At 46.7% G+C, this 17178-nt stretch overlaps 2 protein-coding genes across 3 annotated transcripts; both read right to left on the reverse strand.

The window, feature by feature from the left end:
• Positions 1–600: 600 nt before the first annotated feature.
• On the reverse strand, positions 601–16727 carry LOC143823039 (uncharacterized). Its single transcript, XM_077308838.1, has 7 exons — positions 16648–16727; positions 16109–16441; positions 5746–5996; positions 3769–3859; positions 3245–3636; positions 1069–1138; positions 601–917 (listed from the first exon to the last, which is right to left on the reverse strand). Exons 1-7 carry the CDS (start codon positions 16691–16693, stop codon positions 601–603), a joined length of 1500 nt encoding a protein of 499 aa, XP_077164953.1. The 5' UTR covers positions 16694–16727.
• Positions 9984–15506, reverse strand: LOC143822843 (vacuolar protein sorting-associated protein 29-like). Of its 2 annotated transcripts, none has more exons than XM_077308494.1 (4): positions 15362–15506; positions 12640–12831; positions 11542–11777; positions 9984–10450 (listed from the first exon to the last, which is right to left on the reverse strand). In XM_077308494.1, exons 1-4 carry the CDS (start codon positions 15470–15472, stop codon positions 10333–10335), a joined length of 657 nt encoding a protein of 218 aa, XP_077164609.1. In that variant the 5' UTR covers positions 15473–15506; the 3' UTR covers positions 9984–10332. The 2 variants fall into 2 exon arrangements, with proteins under 2 accessions (XP_077164609.1, XP_077164611.1); XM_077308496.1 differs by lacking the exon at positions 15362–15506 and adding an exon at positions 13826–13977.
• Positions 16728–17178: the final 451 nt, after the last annotated feature.

Genomic DNA, 17178 nt, shown 5'->3' on the forward strand with positions numbered 1-17178 from the left:
GGTTTTATAGCTGGAATCCTGTGAGTCTGGGAAACCAAATTTTTATTCCACTGCAAACCTTTTACAGCTCTGAATGCATACCGGCAGTCAGATTCTTCATGAATCAATTCTTCAGTTGAGCAGAACAAGCTCCCTTCATAGAAACAGATGTCTATACAATGATGTTAGGTGTTTCCAAGCCAAGATGGGGAGCTGGTATACTTGGTACTCAATGACAATTTAGATAGAGGGGATATCTCAGAAACTGGGGGAAATCTAAGCCAGGAGTGGCCAAAAGTGAGAAGGAGGCCACCATCCCTCAGTCACTTACTGTGTCCCTGTCAGCAAGCTGTGAGCTTGCCATATTTCCACTGGCCTGGTTGGGGGCGGGCTGTGTCGCCTCCCTATTGGTCCAAATTCTGAGGGCCTTAGCTTTTTATATTACACAGCAAAGCAGTTCCAGATTGGGCTTCCTTTAACTTAGATCATAGTGCTTTTGGACTGTACGTTCCTAGAGCTCCTGAAATAAGTACCCATGACAGGTATTGGTCAAATTAAACCTGAAAGGCTTCTGAATTCATCAGTCTAGGGAGGAAGAATGAAGGTTTTTGTCACAGTTCCTCATTTGCTTTTACCACTGTGGAACTGGCTAACACTGCTGAACCATTTCTGACAGTAGTAATCTGCCTCGTCTTCAGCCTGGATGCCGGTGATGGTTAAATAGCCGGTGCCCCCGGAGGCGGATGCCGTGAACCGATCTGGGATCCCTTGTCCCCGGCTGCCACCAGGATAATGGACATAGCGGGGGGCATGGCCAGGCTTCTGCTGATGCCAAGAAATGGTGTAACTTTCACTGTTGGTATTGCAGGAGAGTTTTGCTGTTCCTCCCAGGGACACAGATTGTGTGGCCGGCTGAGTCCACGGCTGTGAAGTGACACCTTGACCCACACAAAAACAAAACAGAAAAAGAGCAGGCAAAATTGAGAGCATTTTCTGTGTCCTCTAATCACTCTGTTTTATGATACCTACATGAAACAGACAGGATCCCCCCCCCCCGGGCCATGTATGGTTCCTCTGCTACACCTTTACCTGAGTAGCAACTGAGCAGAACTGTGAGGAGGTACAGGGCCCAGGCCATGGTGAGGGTCAAAAGGCGTTTCTGTAGCCACAGGAAATCTCCAAGAGAACGTCCCTCATTCTCTCTTATACCCTCCGTGACCCAAGGATGGGCGGGGCATGCAAATTTCACCCCATCTGCTGGCTTTGGTAGAAAGGATAAAAGAAGGGTGACAAACTCTTCCCCACTTCTCCATTTTCACTCACTTGCAAAAAATGCCCACTCAACCCGTATTTGTATGGCAGCCGAAACAATTTTGGGAGTGCCCATCTTTGGCCATGGTAACTTGTTGTTTTGACCAAAGATCATATATATAGTATAACAGAGAAATCCGAGAAGATATCTAGAAGATGATAGACGTCCTTTCAATGCACGTTTATTGCTTGCAGGGCTGAGAAGAAGCATTTAAATTGTTTCCCCAACACAAAAGGAATCCTAGTATTCTTTCCACCAGGTTCTACCCCTGTAAAGTGTGTATTAACCTTCTGGGAATACTGCAGCCTAAGAACAGCCTTCTCCAACATGGGCCTGTAGAGCTTCCTGAGGCCACCTTGAGAAGTCCTTGTTCATCTCCCAGCCTTCTGTATGAGGGGAGGACAGAGAAAGCCAAAACAATTTTGGGAGAGCACACCTTTGGCCATTGTAACTTGTAGATATCACTGAAGATGGTGTATATTGAGAAGGGAAGATAGGAAGAATAAATTCATTGATGATGATTCCAGAACAAGTGGACCCCATTAGTAGGACTAAAACAACCCCTCACTCTGTTTGCAGGATTGGCCCAGGAGGGAAGACCCACCTCCACCTCCCCTGACCCTGGAACAGAACTGGGATCCACAGCACACTTTCAAGAGAAAATATCAGACCTGTGGCTACAAGTAGATGGCCTGTCTGGCCCCTTCCAACTCTATGATTCTATGATTCTATAAGTAGAATCTGACTAGTACTGAATCAGAGACCATCTTCCACTGAGGCCAGGCCTTTCTGCCAAGGACGGCTGGGGTTTACTCTTCTGCACCAGTGTACAGGAGAGACCAGGAAACACATTTATCCTCAACTACTTCCTGTTCAGCTCCAGGTTGGCCAAAGGCTCTGGAAGAATTCAATTCTAAGAAATGAGTGGAAGATGGAACCACAGCTCCCCCATCAGGCCAAAGGCAGAACAGCAGATAAACAGAAGTGGGCTTGAGCCAGTTAACCATGGGTGGACCCCCAGGAGGTTTCTGGAGAGGTTCAGCAGGCAACGTCTTTGGACCATGTCTGGTCCTAGGCAGTATTTGGCCTTGGGTGACCTCTTCCCATGCTGTCCAAGCAGCAGCACAGTTCTCAGTGGCAACAACATATATAAGCCATGCTTGGGGGGAGGGGTTGATCCTGAAGGCATATGTGTCAACAATTTTTACATTCAAGGCAAGCCCGGGAATTCACAAATACTATGAGGAAGAGCCAAAACAAAGACTTAACCTAACATCTTCCTAAGTGGAATGGTCTTGTAAGGTACAGATTCAAATTCTTCTGCCTGCATGCCCTCTTTTTTGCAAACATTTGCCAACTTCTGAATCCCCCCCCCCCCCACTTTCCCAGTTTGGGGTTTTATAGCTGGAATCCTGTGATTCTGGGAAACCAAATTTGTATTCCACTACAAAACTTTTACAGCTCTGAATGTATACCGACAGTCAGATTCTTCATGAATCAATTCTTCAGTTGAGCAGAAGAACGTTCCAGGGGTTTATTGACAATAAAAAGCTGAGAAAGCATGCTCTATAGGCAGAACAGGGAGGTACAGGTTGGAGGATGTGTCCCCTTGTACCAGAGGGGCACAGAGACAGAGCAGGGACCAGCCAGACGCCGTTTGTAGTTTGATCTTGTGCATGAGTAGAAAGAGCCAAGCAAAAAAATCCTGCATGACTTATTTGCTTCATTGCAAGCCATGGCTGCAGTTTCAAGAAGTACGGTGGAGTGTTTTTCCTATCAAATATGTGAACGGTAGACCAACATCAGACCAAAGAAAGACCAGCAGGCATTGTATCAAATACGTTGATGTAGCACTACAGGGCCAAATAATATGATACATTTTTTACCTAATTCAGTGGTACTTTTCCCTACAATCACCCAGCCCCTGCGAGAAAGGTTTCTTTTAGAGCCCACTGGAGGAACCTGAGGAAGGAAGGATGTTGGTTTTTGCTTGACGTCTTCATTGAACTGAATCACAGTGTGCACACCACCTCCCGTGGTGTGCACAAGGCAATAATAATCACCCTCGTCCTCTGCCTGAACGTTGGTGATGGTTAAATAGCAAATTCTCCCGGAGGACTCCTTGGAGGCAGAGAAACGATCGGGGACCCCTGAGCCCTGATGCTTGCTAGACTCTGTGTTGTATGACAGCAAGTATCTTGGGTTCCTTCCAGTCGTTTGCTGGAACCATCTGACAGTTCCTACTGTGCCACCGCTACTGCCATGCATACAGGAGAGTATCACTGGGCCTCCAAGGGGTACTGAAACGGAGGGCGGCTGAATCAAAGACAACTGGGCAAGAGAACCTGGAAAAAGAGAAAGCGAGAGAATGACTTAAATACAGCCCTCGGCAATTCTGCTGCGGAGTTCACTGGGATTTCAAGCTGCAGAGACACTGATGCCCGACTTGGGCCAAAGAAAAACAAACTGAAATTTACCAGCGCAGTAACTGGAGACCAGGAGGAAGAACCACGGCCAGGCCATGCTGTCAATTCCAAATTTGCTGAGCTCTGTGAGACCAAGGGCCCTCTACTGCACTACCAATATATAATTCAAGCTTAGGCAAATTCACTGTCAAGAGTCAATGGTCGTTGCTATAATGGGCCCCTCCCCGGAAGCACATGTGAATCAGCACTGCAAACCCATGCTCATACATGCGCGCACCAAGCAAGGAGGTTTAAGAGGAAGGAGAAGGAGAGTTGGTTTTTATACCCCACTTTTCACTGACTGAAGGAGTCTCAAATCATCTTAAAATTGCCTTCCCTTCCTCTCCCTTCTTCTATGATTTAATTCTCCACAACAGACACCCTGGGAGGCAGGTGAGGCTGAGAGAGCTCTGACAGAACTGCTCAGTGAGAGCAGCTCTATCAGGACTGTGACTGGGCCAAGGTCACTCAGTTTGCTGCATGTGGAGGAGCAGGGAATCAAACCCAGCTCTCCAGATTAGAAGCCGTTGCTCTTAATCACTACGCCATGCTCTCATATCATGCTTGGCCCAATATCCTGAGGACCTTTGCACCTCCAATGGAAAGTGGTTTGAAACCAGTTTAGCTCCTGCAGCTTGTATAAGCTAGCAAACCAGGAGCCTTGACAGCTGCCTCTGGCAACCCTCATCTGCATCCAGAGGCAAGGGATGGCCTCTATCTCTGCTCTGTCTGCCAGCCTACGAGGATGATGGTTGGCCATTCTATGGAAAAGGATGCTCAGTGGGTGACATGGGATGGCTCTGAACCTTCAGGGCATTTCTTTTGTTCTTATGCAGGGAGAAAGAAGGCTAAACATAGGGTGCAGCCCCACAAGACATGGGATGCAAGGCAGGTCAGGGGTCTTGAATTCAGCCACATCTGTTGTTCTCGATGCTGCCTATCCTGAGTCTAGTGAGAAGGGTGGGTAAGAAGAAGGTATTTATTGATGATGATGATTCCAGAAGAAGTGGACTCCTATAAGTAGGACAAAAATACCCACAACAAACCCACAGAGATGCAGAGAGAGCTATTTTCGTTTGCAGGACTGGCCCAGGAGGGAAGGCCCACCTCCAGCCTCCCTGTCTCCGGAGCAGATTCCTTCGGGAGGTAATATAAGAATCAACTCTTCTTCTCCTTCAGTAATATCAGGGCTCTCTCAGCCTCACCTCCCTCACAGGGTGTCTGTAGGAGGGAGAGGAAAGGGAAGGGGACTGTAAGCCGCTTTGAGACTCCTTCGTGTAGAGCAAAGTGGCATATAAGAACCAACTCTTCTTCTTATAATAATAAAGAAAAATTATTGAGCTCCCTTGTCCTCGATCTTTTTTATCGGTTGGTATCTCCCGTAAAGCAGGGGTAGTCAACCTGTGGTCCTCCAGATGTTCATGGACTACAATTCCCATCATGGGAATTGTAGTCCATGAACATCTGGAGGACCACAGGTTGACTACTTCTGCCGTAAAGGACAAGACAGCAGCTGAAAAATCTTGAATATACCAGCTGGTCTCAGCAAGCAAAGCCAATGCCAGTGAGCACAGCCCCAGAGAATGAAATAGGGTTATGCCAATGCAGAATCCACATTTACACCGAGTTTGGAAGCCCTCCCAACATGTTCATCCCCCCCTTGATGCTGCTCCTGCTTCCTGGGAAACTGGAACTTTCCTCACCTGTGTGTGCAATAAGCCTGGATTGGTTCTGAGCATTTATTGAGATGATAAATGGGCCTCGTTTGACTTTTTGCTTTTGGACTGAATGTTCTTAGAGCTCTTAACTTCTGCAATACGTCTTGCCCTCGATTCTCATGGCAGGTGCTGGTCAAATTGAAGGGGAAATGCTTCTGAATTCTGCACTCTAGGGAGGAAGAAGGAAGGTTTTTGTCACAGTTCCTCCTTAGCTTTTACCACTGTGGAACTGGCTATCATGGTCAGTCCATTTAAGACAGTAGTAATCTGCCTCGTCTTCTGCCTGGATGCTGGTGATGGTTAAATAGCCGGTGCCCCCGGAGGCGGATGCTGTGAACCGATCCGGGATCCCTTGTCCCCGGCTGCCACCAGGATAATGGACATAGCGGGGGGCATGGCCAGGCTTCTGCTGATACCAAGAAATGGTGTAACTTTCACTGTTGGTATTGCAGGAGATTTTTGCCGTTTGTCCCAGGGACACAGATTGTGTGGCCGGCTGAGTCCACGGCTGTGAAGTGACACCTTGACCAACACAAAAACAAAACAGAAAGAGAGCAGGCAAAATTGAGAGCATTTTCTGTGTCCACTAATCACTCTGTTTTATGATACCTACATGAAACAGACAGGGCCATGTATGGTTCCTCTGCCACACCTTTACCTGAGAAGCAACTGAGCAGAACTGTGAGGAGGTACAGGGCCCAGGCCATGGTGAGGGTCAAAAGGCGTTTCTGTGGCCACAGGAAATCTCCAAAAGAACGTCCCTCATTCTCTCTTATACCCTCCGTGACCCAAGGATGGGCGGGGCATGCAAATTTCACCCCATCTGCTGGCTTTGGTAGAAAGGATAAAAGAAGGGTGACAAACTCTTCCCCACTTCTCCATTTTCACTCACTTGCAAAAAATGCCCACTCAACCCGTATTTGTATGGCAGCCGAAACAATTTTGGGAGTGCCCATCTTTGGCCATGGTAACTTGTTGTTTTGACCAAAGATCATATATATAGTATAACAGAGAAATCCGAGAAGATATCTAGAAGATGATAGACGTCCTTTCAATGCACGTTTATTGCTTGCAGGGCTGAGAAGAAGCATTTAAATTGTTTCCCCAACACAAAAGGAATCCTAGTATTCTTTCCACCAGGTTCTACCCCTGTAAAGTGTGTATTAACCTTCTGGGAATACTGCAGCCTAAGAACAGCCTTCTCCAACATGGGCCTGTAGAGCTTCCTGAGGCCACCTTGAGAAGTCCTATTAATCTCCCAGCCTTCTGTATGAGGGGAGGACAGAGAAAGCCAAAACAATTTTGGGAGAGCACACCTTTGGCCATTGTAACTTGTAGATATCATTGAAGATGGTGTATATTGAGAAGCGAAGATAGGAAGAAAAAATTCATTGATGATGATTCCAGAACAAGTGGACCCCATTAGTAGGACTAAAACAACCCCTCACTCTGTTTGCAGGATTGGCCCAGGAGGGAAGACCCACCTCCACCTCCCCTGACCCTGGAACAGAACTGGGATCCACAGCACATTTTCAAGAGAAAATATCATACCTGTGGCTACAAGTAGATGGCCCGTATGGCCCCTTCCAACTCTATGATTCTATAATTCTATAAGTAGAATCTGACTAGTACTGAATCAGAGACCATCTTCCACTGAGGCCAGGCCTTTCTCAGAAAGAGATCTTGAACATCCCCTATGCTAGATCCTTTAAACAGGTTGCACCTGGGCCCTTCTGCATGCCCAGCAGATGCTTTACCGCTGAGCCACAACCCTTCCCTCCCTTCACAATGTGCAGAACAGATTTGCTGTGCCATGCCATCTTCAGCACCGCATCCTACTAAGTCTCTGGAAAGCAGTGGCACCAGCAAACAAATCCGCTGCCCGGTGAGCACAGCCCCAGAGAATGAAATAGGGTTATGCCGATGCAGGATCCACACGTACACCGAATTCAGAAGCCCTCCCAACATGTCCATCTCCCCTTGATGCGGCTCCTACTTCCTGCTCCCTGGGAAAATGGAAGGTTTCTTAAATGTCTGTGCAAAAAGCCTGGACTGATTCTGAGCATTTATTTTCCTGATAAATGTGCCTCATTTGACTTAGTGCTTTTGGACCGGACGTTCTTAGAGCTCCTAACTTCTAAAATACATCTTGCCCTTTGTTCTCATGGCAGGTGTGTGGCAAATGAAACATGAAATGCTTCTGAATTCTGCACTCGAGGGAGGAAGAAGGAAGGTTTTTGTCCTTTCTGATTCTGAGCATTTATTGAGATGATAAATGGGCCTCATTTGACTTTTTGCTTTTGGACTGAATGTTCTTAGAGCTCTTAACTTCTGAAATACGTCCTGCCCTCGATTCTCATGGCAGGTGCTGGTCAAATTGAAGGGGAAATGCTTCTGAATTCTGCACTCTAGGGAGGAAGAAGGAAGGTTTTTGTCACAGTTCCTCCTTAGCTTTTACCACTGTGGAACTGGCTACCATTGCTAGTCCATCTAGCACAGTAGTAATCTGCCTCATCTTCCGCCTGGATGCTGGTGATGGTTAAATAGCCGGTGCCCCCAGAGACGGAAGCCGTGAACCGATCCGGGATCCCTTGTCCCCGGCTGCCACCAGAATAATGGACATAGCGGGGGGCATGGCCAGCTTTCTGCTGAAGCCAATGAATGGTGTAACCTTCACTGTTGGTATCGCAGGAGAGTTTTGCCGTCTGTCCCAGGGACGCAGATTGTATGGCCGGCTGAGTCCATGGCTGTGAAGTGACACCTTGACCCACACAAAAACAAAACAGAAAAAGAGCAGGCAAAATTGAGAGCATTTTCCATGCCCTCAAATATCACCCAGCAATGATCACTCTATTTTATGATACCTACACAAAACAGAACAGCCCCCCCCCTCTTGAGCTATGAATGGTTGCTCTGCCACACCTTTACCTGAGTAGCAACTGAGCAGAACTGTGAGGAGGTACAGAGCCGAGGCCATGGTGACGGTCAAAAGGCGTTTCTGTGGCCACAGGAGATCTCCAAGAGAACTTGCCCTGTTCTCTCTTAAACACCTTCATGTCCAAAGGAGGGGCGGGGCATGCAAATGTCAACCCCATCTGCTGGCTTTGGTAGAAAGGATAAAAGAAGGGGGACAGACTCTTCCCCACTTCTCCGTTCTCACTTACCCGCAAAAACCGCCCACTCACCTCATTTTGGGAGTGCCCATCTTTGGCCATGGTAACTTGTAGTTTTGACCAAAATCATATATAGCAGGGGTAGTCAACCTGTGGTCCTCCAGATATTCATGGACTACAATTCCCATGACGCTGGCAGGGGCTCATGGGAATTATTATTATTATTATTATTATTATTATTATTATTATTATTATTATTATTATTATTTAGATTTATTTCCCGCCACTCCCCGTAGGCTCGTGTAGTCCATGGACATCTGGAGGGCCACAGGTTGACTACCTCTGCTATATAGTAAAACAGAGAACTCTAAGAAGCTTTCTAGAAGATGATAGAAGTCACTCCAATGCGCATTTGTTGTTTGCGCGGCTGAGAAGAAGCATTTAAATTGTTTCCACAATGCAAAAGGAGCCCCAGTATTCTTTCCCTCACGTTCTACCCTCATTGAGTGTGTATTAACCGACACCTTCTGGGAATACTGTAGCCTAAGCACAGCCTTCTCCAAGATGGGCCTGTAGATAATCCAGAGCACTGAGGCCACCATCGGATGTCCTTGTTCATGTCCCAGCCCTCTGTCTGATTTGAGGATATCACTCTGGGACAGAGAAAGAAATGGACAGGCTGCCGATTGCCGGCACGGGCTCATGGGGATTGTAGTCCACAGACATCTGGAGAGCCATAGGTTGGTCTCTCCTGTTTTTTTTTAAATGTAGGAGCGTTAGTCAATAGCTCCCCCTGCAGGCCAAAGGGAGAACAACACAGGATGCAAAAAAAATTGCAAATTGTGACTCCAGCAATAAACAAAAATGATAAAAGATGGTGAATTCCACTGCGTTTGTTGTTGGGCACAGAAAACCACAGAGACGGCCCTCTTGTCTACCCCATTGATCAAAGACATTGTTGGGTACAGGAGAAAGGGTCATTTCATTGGCAGTCCCACATTGATGGATCATCCTCTCCATGGACTTGTGCTTGGCCTTGCTGTATTAACAGTGTAAGCCACCTTGAGCTCCATTGAAAGAAAGAAATATTTGAAATACATTAAAATGTCTGAAATGATATCATTTTTATCGTACAGTAGAAAGGATCCTGTTAACTCAGACTTTCCTGGAATTATTTTTTTTTGGGGGGGGGGGGAGACATCATCTGGGCATGGAATTGGGGTCACTGTGGGTGGGCAGGTAGTTGTGAATTTCCTGCATTCTGCAGGGGGTGGGGCTAGATGACCCAGGAGGTCCTTTCAACTCTGAAATTCTATCATGCAAAAGCATAACTCTCAGCCTCTGCCTAACAGCTTTCATAGTGTGTGGGTGGTGTACAATCACTCAGGCAATCACGTATTTCAGAGGGGAAAAGCTTTACTTTATAAAGGATTTAGAAAAGCTTTGTACATTCTGAGCCATCCGTACCATGTTCTTCCCAGCAGTTTTTTCATTACATGAAGTTTGTGATATTTACAGACTAGGATTTTAGACTGTTGGTCATTTTTAATGCACTTTTGTTGCTAGCAAAATTCCAGGAACAATGAAATTTACAATAAGACCCCCGCCACACCCCCAAGAAGGCATGTGTACAGCATAATCCTGGTCTGTATTTCTGTGCAGTGGGTGAATCTCAGCGCATGTACGCATGCAGCCAAATCCACGAACATCAACATTGCAAAGAGCTTCTGGTTCAGGGGCTCGAATTAAGACTTCTTGAATTCAAGCCTTTCGACCTTCACTTCCCCTCTGATAAGTTGGTACACGTAAGTGACCACAGTGGAGGCCTGGATGTCCATCAGAACGAATGAAGGAGTGATATTTCTGTAAAGATTTAGAAGGAACGGCAGATATTAAATCAGGGCTCAAATTGTCAGAATAGACAATGTCTGGTGTACAAAGAAGAAGAGGAGAAGACCCTGCAGAGGGCAGCAAGAAGACTGTCCCATAGCTTCTCTCCTGTTAAGTGTCATTCTTTGTCTGTCTCCAGATTGCTACACTTAGGGGCAATTTCCAGTTTCTTCTCGGAAGCCACAGTCCCAGTCTCTCTCTCTCTCTCTCTTAGCTAGGCATGTAGTCAGCTCCTGTCTCTGACTCTCCTCTGTACTATCAAGTATGGTAATTCTTTAATAAACCCTTTCCTATTCTTCAATCAGGGTGTGCAACCTTACTGCCTTGTTTACTCTGCTAACACAAACACCCCAGCTCACCTGCAAGCCAGTAGCCTTACTGAGTGCAGTTGTTTGGGTCTCGCAAACACCTCCACGGGTTGAGCTAAGAAGCGTGGAACCCAAAGAGTTCTTCTGTCCTACATCTGGATATACCTCTAATATATTGACAGTTCAATACTAATAATCTTTATTTTTATAACCCACCCTTCCTACCCTTAGGGCAGGTGACAGCAATTAATAAACAATTAAATCTTAAATAAATAAAATAGAAACTGATTCCGGTTTTGATTGGGAGGGTCCAGTCTGAGTTCATGGTGGCAAGGCCAGCATTTCTTGAAGGTTTCTCGGGGGCCCGACTGTAGGCCTGGTGGAGCAGGTCTGTCCTCGGGAACTCGTTTAGGTCCTGCAGGGCCCTGATCTTTCCTGGCAGGGCATTCCCCCAGGCTGGGGCCAAAGCCGAAAAGGCCGTGGTCTTGGTCAAAGCCAATTTCACATCCTTATATATATATATATATATATAGAATTTGCACTGTACGTTCTGGTCGGGTGTCATGCATTGTAGAAGGGTGAAAGCAAAGATGAAGATACACAGAATGTCCTATTGGGCCCATGACCCATGGGGGAAATATCACATTTATCTTCCTGTAGCAATAGGGTCTAGAAACATGCCTTTCTCCTGTTCCAACCCCTGGAAGACAGAAGGGAAAACGTTCTCAAGGGTACTTCCAAGGATATCAGCCTCACCTCTCCAGGGCATTGTAGGCTCCTGTGGCTGATCCGGGGTTGATGAAGAACTTGTTCTCATGCTCCAGAGCCTCAAATTTGTGTGTGTGGCCCGAAATGAGGATGTCCACATTCAACTGCCTCTGCAGAATTGCCAAGCTGGCCATGTCACCCCAAGGGATAACTTGATGGCCGTGGATCAGACCAATTCTAAAATGCCCAACCGTCACAATTTTTTGCTCTGGGTAATTCAGGCCCTAGGAAAAGGGGGAAGGATATTTGGTCGTCAGTAGTAGCCATCTCTCTCCTGCCACCAACATAATCCGTTCAGCCACTTCTTAGTATTGAATTCATCGCCTGCATTGCCAAACTGCATTATAAGAAACATCTTTGGTATTTTGGATATGGGACCCCTCCGAAACACCCTACACACTCTTCATGCAGCCTGTTTTCTCTTGTCATCCGCTCTACAGGAACTTTATGATGGTTGTTCATTTAGTCCAGTGGTTCTCCACCTTCCTAATGCCACAACCCTTTAATATAGTTCCTCATGTGGTGGTGACCCCCAACTATAAAATTATACAAATGTTCTTTCACAGCAATTAAACCGAAACTGACCAATGGCATGAAGATCCATTGTTCGTGACTGTATATAATTTTTTTTCAGGGTTTCTCAGTAGTTATTGTTGTTGTTGTTGTTGGATTTATTCCCCGCCACTCCTGAAGCCAGCTCGTGGCGGGTTACGACAATCCATCATAAAAACCCCAATAAAAACCCCATTAAAACAGAACATCCATCAATCATAGAAACCACAGGTGGCCAAATCTAATACAACCCATCTACCAATATCTCATCACATGGGCTAAGAGGGGACTGTTGATGTTCCATAACCCAGTGCTAGGGAACCATAATCCTAGCACTCAAAAGACCACCCAAGTTCTCAAGTCTTTTCCTAGCCCGTACACCAAGAATCCTTGACTTAGGAGACCCAGGACCGAACCTGAGCCCTTCGGCATGAAAGCCGTTTGCCACCTGCCCCTCTCCTGAGCAATAGCTTCTCAGCTAAGAGCCGTCCGTGAAGTCTATCATTCCACCAAGCTGTACCGAAGGGCCTCTACCTCATCCAAGTCCCCGCGGACAACATGCACGTCCCCTGCCAGCGTCTTCAGGTAATCATAACTCTCCTTGGTGCAGAGATTTCCCGTGCAGAGGATGTGCTGGATCTTCCCAGGGACCAGGAGCTTCTTGAACTTGGCTGGAAGGCCGGCACAGCGGTGGGGGATGTGAAGGTCTCCTATCACAAGCACCAACTGATCATCGTCCGGGGACATGAGGGAAGGAAAGAAGACATGTTACAAAGTCAGACGTTCCTGATTTGTTGAGAGCCAGTCGCCACCGGAGATGGACTTCTCTTGATTTCCCCACCCCAGAGCTTTTGATTGGGTTTTATTTAATTTTTATTGTATGGATTTTCTTTTATGTGATCCACCATGAGCTGATTATCGAGAGTGGCGGGCTATAAATCCAATTAAGAAAAGTGCTAAGCTCTTCTTGTTCCCCCAACCAGATCACCGAACTCTCAGACAGACCACGGAACTTGAGAACAGTAAACTAAGCAACAGAGAAAAGAGGATCCTCAGAGACGAGGCTGGGAAAAGCCAGCTCACCAAAGGCTGATCTGTGACCCCCAACTGGTTATAGTTTCAGCTTCTATTATCACCGCCCTCCAATGCTATGTGCTTCTTGCTAGTACTCCTCTGTGTGCCTGCCCAGGATGCCCATCCCCAAAGCTTGACAAAAGCCAGTACAGTCTAGTTTTCTTTGCATGAAAATGTACTAGAGATTTCTCTCTCCCTCCCCTTCCTGAAGAAAGAGGAAGTGGGTGGGAGCTCACCTTAAACAAAGGAATCCCCAGGACAGGTGTTCAGGGTTTTTTCCATTCACCTGGGACCACTTGATGCACACAACAGTGCACAGGTACAGCTCAGCTGCTTAAACAGCTTAACAACAGCCCTTCATGGCTGATTTCACCCAATTAAAAGAGAGTCCAATAGCACCTTTAAGACCCACAAAGGTGCTACTGGACTCTGTTTTTGTTGTGCTGCTTCAGACCAACACGGCTATCCACTTGAATGCACCCAGTTACTTGCTGATTGCAATTCCAACAAAAAGGGACCTTGCACTTTTATTAACTTGCCTGCAGGTCAGGATGCCTTTCTAATATTCTGGCCTCCTTACTAAAACAGGGTTTTAAAAAAGGACATTGGTTGGTCGGTTCATCCCCAATCTCACAAGCATACTGACCTGGCCTTGCATCTTAAGCAAGTGTCTCTCCAGCGCAGGGCAAACAATCAGCAAGAAGGACTCAGGGCATTGTTCTAGCCCTTCTCTTTTATGGCTCCAGTGCAAACATTCATGCCCTTCCAGCAGCCGACTTGGTCATCGGAGCCAATCACATGAGCACGCAAGGAATGCAACTGATCTTAACTATTTGGGGGGGGGGTGTCTTGTGTCCCGAGCACTTTCCCAAGTACCCTTTTCAGCCTCTTATCATTTGCAAACTTTTCAACAGCTGAACAGTATTTAGAAATACTTGCAACCCCAACCCCCATGCTCTGCACTGTCCATTTAATAATTTCTTCCCAAACATGAAAGAAAGAAAGAGAGAGGGAGAGAGAGAGAGAGAGAGAGAGAGAGAGAGAGAGAGAGAGAGAGAGAAAGAAAGAAAGAAAGAAAGAAAGAAAGAAAGAAAGAAAGAAAGAAAGAAAGAAAGAAAGAAAGAAAGAAAGAATCTGTAGACTGGTCAGGTCTTTACCAGCCATTTTTAGCTATAACCATAGGGCTAAAGAAATGCACAGTGTCAGAGTACCTTTATTTACATAACATTGCAAAGCATAAAACGAAAATTTCAAACAGTTCCAGATGTAGATTCCATCGTAGAAAGATTTTCATTTAAAATTGCCAGCAAAGACTTAGCTACTTTTACAATGATTGCTGAGTTGCTCACATTTCGCATTATTTTAATCCAATGTTTCTCATTAACACAGCTGGATTTCAATTTCTTCAAATAATTAGCTAAAGGGTGGCAATATAAGTCAAATTTAGGACACACAAAAAGTATGTGGCATAGTGTCTAGATGAGGCTTTCTCAAGCAGAGTTTCCTCACCCTCACCTATGTCACAGGGTCTCTGTTGTAGGCAGAAGACGGGAAGGCGACGGGAAGCAGCCTTGAAACACATGAGTCCTAATGGGTGACCTTGGCCCAGCTGCAGTTCTCTCAGGGCTCTCTAAGCCCCACCTGCCTCATAGGGTGTCTTGCTGTGGGGAGAGGAAAGGGAAGGTGAATGTAAGCCGCTTTGAGACTCCTTCAGGTAGTAAAAAGTAAGACATAAGAAACCAATTGTCCTTTTTTTACAAGAAGTTAAGCAGAACTTGTACTGCATTCCCAGGGGGGAGGTAAGAGTGAGTTTTGTGGCAACAACTTTTTTAAGTTTTTAAAAGAGGTCCCGGGGCTCAGGTGTACTTGGAAGCCATACTGTGGCCTACAGTCCTTGCCCATTAACTAGTACTTTGTAAAACAAGACATTTTGTAAACCCAGAACTTGTTTGGGATGCCAGCCCTAAAATACATGAACGTATCATCACTGTCTTAGCCTACATATTCATCAACAACCAGGCGCTAGAAATGGGTTCTCAGGCTAAACCCAGAAAAGGTTTATTACAAATTAAGCCATGTAGTTAAGTCTGGCAGCACAACACCTTCCAAACTCAAAAAACATTCGGCCTTGAAAGCAGCCCCTTCTGCCTCCCCCCAACCCTTTTCCTTCTCCCTTACTCACCATCCTGCTCCACTTCAGCCTCCTTCTCTTGGTGGCCAAAACAAGGTTTGCAGAGCTTCTGACACATGAGCAGTGCGACCCTGAAGCCACTGCCCTTACCCTTACAATCATCTCCAGGGTATTCTTCCACCACACCCAGGTTTAAATGGGAGTCTCAATCCTGAAAATACTTTTGCACAAGGCTTCCTTTCAACTGTGATGGTCAGACCTTAGCTCTGCTAGAATCCATCGGTTTTAAGAACACCTCGGTTGCCAGCTCTGGGTCAGGAAATACCTGGAGACTTTGGGGGTGGAGCCAGGATGGGTGGGAATTGAGGCAGGAAAGGACCTCAGTGGATCTATTACAGCAGGGGTAGTCAACCTGTGGTCCTCCAGATGTTCGTGGACTACAATTCCCATGAGCCCCTGCCAGAGTTTGCTGGCAGGGGCTCATGGGGAATTGTAGTCCATGAACATCTGGAGGACCACAGGTTGACTACCCCTGTATTACAGGAGAAATGGCTGGAGCATTACCTACACCTCTGGGGTACCTTTCTCTGACACTTGAAGCAAATTCCTCTCAGCCAGTTCGGTCAATGGAAGTTCTGCTTTGTGGACCCAGGTTTAGAGGAAAATACCGATGTCAACACAGCTCTGGGAGGTAAGGGGAGGACTATAATCACAGCAATGCTGGAGACATTGTACAGTATTGTCGTCCTGTCAATCCACAATATGCACCTGACAGCTGCAAGGAGGTTTTTGACTCACTTCCCCATGGGGTTGTATCATCGTGAGCCTGGTTGCCGTAATAAGATAAACAGTAATAATCGGCTTCATCCTCTGCTTGAACGCTGGAGATGGTTAAAGTGGCAGAGTTGGCGGAGGCGTCCGTCGAGCCGGAGAACCGGTCTGGGATTCCTGTAGGTCTATAGCTGAACTGATAGATCATCATTTTAGGGGCACCACCGTCTTTCTGCTGATACCAGGATACGTAGTTGCTTGTAATGCTGCCGCTGCTCCTGGCACAGGGGATCCGCACTGTTTCTCCAAGGGGTGCAGATATGGAGGGCGGCTGAGTCAATGTAAACTGGGCCAAGGCACCTGGAAGAAACACAGAACACAGAGAGGTGCTTGCCGGTAAACCTTTTATTCTCTCGAATGGAGAGAAAACCAATCAATTCTTTTCTGAATGGTCTTGTCAGAGAGGAACAATTTCCTTGGCAGTAGGGCAGCAAAAAAGATAGGAATCAGAGATAGGGAAGCAAATATTTGGAGGGGGGGAGAAAAGCAATTGTTCTCTCCATTACCTGCACAGTAAATGAAGAGAAGGAGCAGAAGAGGACCCCAGGCCATGGTGAGGAAAAGGTTGGCTCTCTTAGGTCAGTGATCCTCTGAATGGGTTCCCGATCTTTGCTCTTAAGCCCTCCCGAAAGAGAGGATTCAAATGCATGCAAATATGCTTCCTGTTCATTGTTTTCTTTTTAAACAAGCCTCCCTCACATGCCAGATGAAGGCAACACCACCACTTTTAGTTCTTGGACCTCAAAGCCAAGTTCCGAAGCTCTGGTTTGTGGAGAGAATCGTGGAACAATGGAGTTGGAAGGGACCTCCGGGGTCATCTAGTCCAACCCCCTGCACTATGCAGGAAACTCACAACCACCGGACCACCCACAGTGCCCCTGATTCTTGGCTCAGATTATGCCTCCCCCCCCCAAAAAAAAACACAATCCCTGGCCACTCCCAACACCAAAGTGGCAATCGGGCTTGTCCTGGTCACGCAAGAAAGGGCCAGAAGAGCCAAGTACAACCCTTCCTGCCCATCCAACTCCAGCTTCTGC

The sequence above is a fragment of the Paroedura picta genome, chromosome 13 (genome assembly GCF_049243985.1).
Source record: "Paroedura picta isolate Pp20150507F chromosome 13, Ppicta_v3.0, whole genome shotgun sequence".
Lineage (NCBI taxonomy): Eukaryota > Metazoa > Chordata > Lepidosauria > Squamata > Gekkonidae > Paroedura > Paroedura picta.